Below are 3859 nucleotides of genomic sequence, written 5' to 3' on the forward strand. Positions count from 1 at the left end.
CCACTCCGGGGCAAATCCCGCTCCTCCCGGGCACATCCCGCTCCTCCCGGGGAAATCCCGCTCCTCCCGAGCACATCCCGCTCCTCCCGAGCACATCCCGCTCCTCCCGAGCACATCCCGCTCCTCCCGAGCACATCCAGCTCCTCCCGAGCTCAGGGCAGGAATTCTGCACTTCCAGCACTGCTCCTGCCAGGGGATCCCTGGGGAACTGATGTTAAATGGGAAAATCGCCACGGAAAAGGCTCCGTGCTGCCCTTTCCTGCTCTGGCTTCTCTGCACACAAGGGAAAAAATCCAGCAATTCCCAAATATGATTGAGTTACACAGAGGAAATGACCAAACGAGTGCTACACTGATGTTTAACATTTGAAACTTGGTTCAAAGGGAATCCGTGTGATTCTGTGGTTCAGCCCAGGATGGTTTGGTGGGAAGGGAATGGAAATCCCATCCAGTGCCACCCCTGCCATGGCAGGGACACCTCCCACTGTCCCAGGTGCTCCAAGCCCCATCCAAGCTGGTCTTGGGCACTGCCAGGGATCCAGGGGCAGCCACAGCTGCTCTGGAATCCCATCCCAGCCAGGAATTCCCAATTCCCAATCTCCCATCCATCCCTGCCCTCTGGCACTGGGAGCCATTCCCTGGGTCCTGTCCCTCTGTCCCTTGTCCCCAGTCCCTCCCCAGCTCTTCTGGAGCCCCTTTAGGCACTGGAAGGCCACCATTTGGTCACCTTGGAACCTTCTCTTTTTTCCAGGCTGAACAACCCCAATTTTCCCATCTCCAAATTCTTAAACATAGAGAACTTTTCCAATTTGCTAATCGGAAGCTCTTTTATCCAGTGACACAGAAATCCAGGATGGATCCAGGGTGGATCCTGCAGCTCAGGAATTGGACACCCCCAGCTGCACTCCAAGGCAGACCCAACACTTTTCCTTACTCACATTTTCACTTTGGATTCCAGGGGCTGGAGGTTGATAGGATATTCCTGGATATTATTTTCTTCATCCATGGTGAGTTGATGGCTACAGGAAAGAAAAGGAAATGAGTTTAACATGTTCCAGCCTGACATTCCTGCAGCCCTGTGAATGAATTCCCTAATCTGGGCAAGAACAAACAAGAGCTGCTGATCAGAGGTGTTGCTGTCTTTGGAGGAAGTTATCTGGACCTCTGTGTCCACTCCCAACAAAAAATGGGAACTTGGATCCAGTTTTCCAGCGGGAACGTGCCTGAATCCCTGTTTTAAATCTCCCAGCTGCCACAGCTCCAGGGACAGGCACAGCCAGCAAAAGAGCTGCTGTAAATAAATTAAAAAACCAAACCCTGGCAGATCTAACAGATATTCCTGCTAAATTAACTTCCATCCCCACGGCCACGCTGGAAAAGCTGGAGAGAGAAATGGAAAGGAACAATGGGAATGCTGGCAGCAAATGAGTTACAGCAGCAGAAGCCACATGGGGGATGAGGAATAAATTCTTTGTAATAAATGATGGCCAAGGAGTTGCTGCTGGGAACTGATGGCTCGAAGAAAGCAATGTGAAAATGCTGGAATATCCAAATGCAGCATCTGGGAGCACTGCCCTGGGTGGAGCAGCAGCATGGATTGAATGCAGCTCCTGGCAGGGAAATGTGGGAGGTCAGACCCCGACCTGTGGAGACTTAACTGGGCACTCAATGATATCATTGTCAGAAATTGTCCTCTTGTAACTAAAAACAGGGATTGTTAATGGGAGAAAGGCAAAATTTGGGATAATGTCTGTCCCAAAGAGGATCCCTCAGCAAAGGGTTCACACCTTGGAAAATCCATTTCCCTTTCTCATGGGTGAGATGTTTTGGAAAAGGCACATTTACCTTTGGAGTGAGTCTTTGCCATCATTGACCTGTTCCAGGGTGTGCTGGAGCCTCCTGAGTTCTTCCTGAAAGGAGAGAGAGAGAGAAAATAATTATTATTATGAGAAACCCTTGGAGATTCCCTCACAGCCTTAAGACAAACAAAATTTTGAGTCAACCCCGAAAAAAAACAATCCCTCAAGTGCCTCCTACAAGATTTTAAACTCAAAAATCCGTAACAATGACAAAGAAAGCAGTATTTTATTGATAATCCAGCACAAGTTTGAAAGGAAATATCAGAGCTACAAAAATAATACAGAGAGTAAAAGAGGGAAGTTTTCTTTCCCATCTTGGATGTCTTTGAGTTCAGAGATGCTCCTGGGAATCTTTGTTCTGCAATCAAAACCTATTCAGGCTCTTAATGAAGAGATTTCCAGCCTGCACCAGTTCCTGTTCCAGCAGTTTAATGTGGCAGATGTGGAGCTGGGAATCCCCACATCCATGGTAATTCCCTGGAAAAATCCATCCCTGGCATTCTGCACAGAAGTTTGGCTTAAAAAATGGAATTCTTCTGAGGCACAGCTCAGTTCAGAGATAACCACACAACGCTTCCTTCTCCTACATTTTCCCTCTGGCAGTTTTTGCAGCCTCCTCCAGAGCTGGGTACAGTAATTTAGAATGTGAAAACAATTTGCAGTTGACTTTATCCATAGCTCAGGGTGCCAAGAGCTGCCTGACTTCCATAAATCACTCCTGGTGTTTGACATCATTTTCCATTAACCCCGGGGTGAAGGCTGAGCAGAGAACAAAAAAGCAAAAGGCAGAATTGGTTGTGATGTTTTTGACAATTCCGAATGAAACCTCACTGGGCAGTGCCTCTAAAAGCTGGGATAGAAGGCAGCTCTGGAGGGGGCACAGCCAAGTTTGCATAATTGGGAAGAGGAGGAGACAGGAAATCGATCCTAATTTCAGTCGGGCATCATTAACCGGGGAGTATCGAGCGGCGCTCCTCGCTGCGGGATTTATGGAGCTGCCCGTGGTGCTGAGCCCAGGGAGAAGGGCCGGGGTGCTGCAGGAGCACCGGGGGGACGGGGACAGCCAGGATGGTGCCACCCCCAGCCCCACATCCTGCCCAGAGTGACCCAGCTCCAGGGAATTCCGCTGGAAGGGATCCACGCTCTGTTGGAACCCAGGATGAGTTACGGGGCCTCTCTGAGCCCGGATAAAACAAACATATTGTGAAATTCCCTGGGCTTTTCTTTTCCCTCCTCCAGCTGGATGCAGGCCTGGACAGGGATTGGGCAGCTCCAGGCACGGAGACACTGAGGGAAAAAAATCCAGGAAACCTTGAGGAGCACACTCAGAGCAAACTGAAGTGTCTTTTCCTAGTCCTTAATGTGCTCATTCCACTTATCCATTAATTATTTCTCAGCCTGAGCACACCCAGCATCCTGGGGTTTGTTAATTTTATATTTTTTCATTTTTTTTATTGCTTCAATGGCACGACACACTTGAGTCTGGATTACTTTGTAGAGGAATACGAGGAGGTTGGAAAGCAGGCAGAGTGAATTCCAGCATGGCAGGGAGGGGAAGGCAGGGGGAAGTCTCACATGACAGATCCATTTCTGAATTCCCAGGGGAGGGGTTTTCCCCAGAAAAAGCAGGGAGCTCTTTTTATAGCTCCTGAGCCTGTTAATTCTAGTGACAACAACAGAGGAATGTTTGAAAACTGAAAGGAAATCTATTAATCCAATTTTCAGCCTTTCAGTGTGGGGGAATGTCTGTAATCCTCACAAAAGAGGGATGAACTAGTTTGGGAATCAGAAAGCTCCTGTAAAAAGTAACAATCCCATCTATGAAAAAAATATTATTTCTACAGTGTTTTCTTCCTGGGGTTTTAGGAGGAAACCTGAGGAGTCTGGGGGATGGAGGAGGCTCAGGGGGGATCCTGTGGCTCTGCACAATTCCCTGACAGGAGGGGACAGCCAGGTTGGGATTGGGATCTGCCACCAGGGAACAGGGACAGGAGGAGAGGG

General features: G+C 48.8%; 1 protein-coding gene across 2 annotated transcripts in view; it reads right to left on the reverse strand.

Moving 5' to 3' along the window:
- The window catches only part of LOC102031767 (IQCJ-SCHIP1 readthrough transcript protein), an 82578-nt gene that overhangs the window by 66710 nt on the left and 12009 nt on the right, over window positions 1-3859 (reverse strand). For both annotated transcript variants that reach the window (XM_031055495.1, XM_031055496.1), the window contains exons 2-3: window positions 1845-1909; window positions 938-1018 (exon numbers count right to left, since the gene is read on the reverse strand). In XM_031055495.1, coding sequence (XP_030911355.1) covers window positions 938-1018; window positions 1845-1909 — 146 coding nt within the window. The remainder of the gene's footprint in view (window positions 1-937; window positions 1019-1844; window positions 1910-3859) is intronic.

Source organism: Geospiza fortis, unplaced genomic scaffold, assembly GCF_000277835.1.
Source record: "Geospiza fortis unplaced genomic scaffold, GeoFor_1.0 scaffold172, whole genome shotgun sequence".
Lineage (NCBI taxonomy): Eukaryota > Metazoa > Chordata > Aves > Passeriformes > Thraupidae > Geospiza > Geospiza fortis.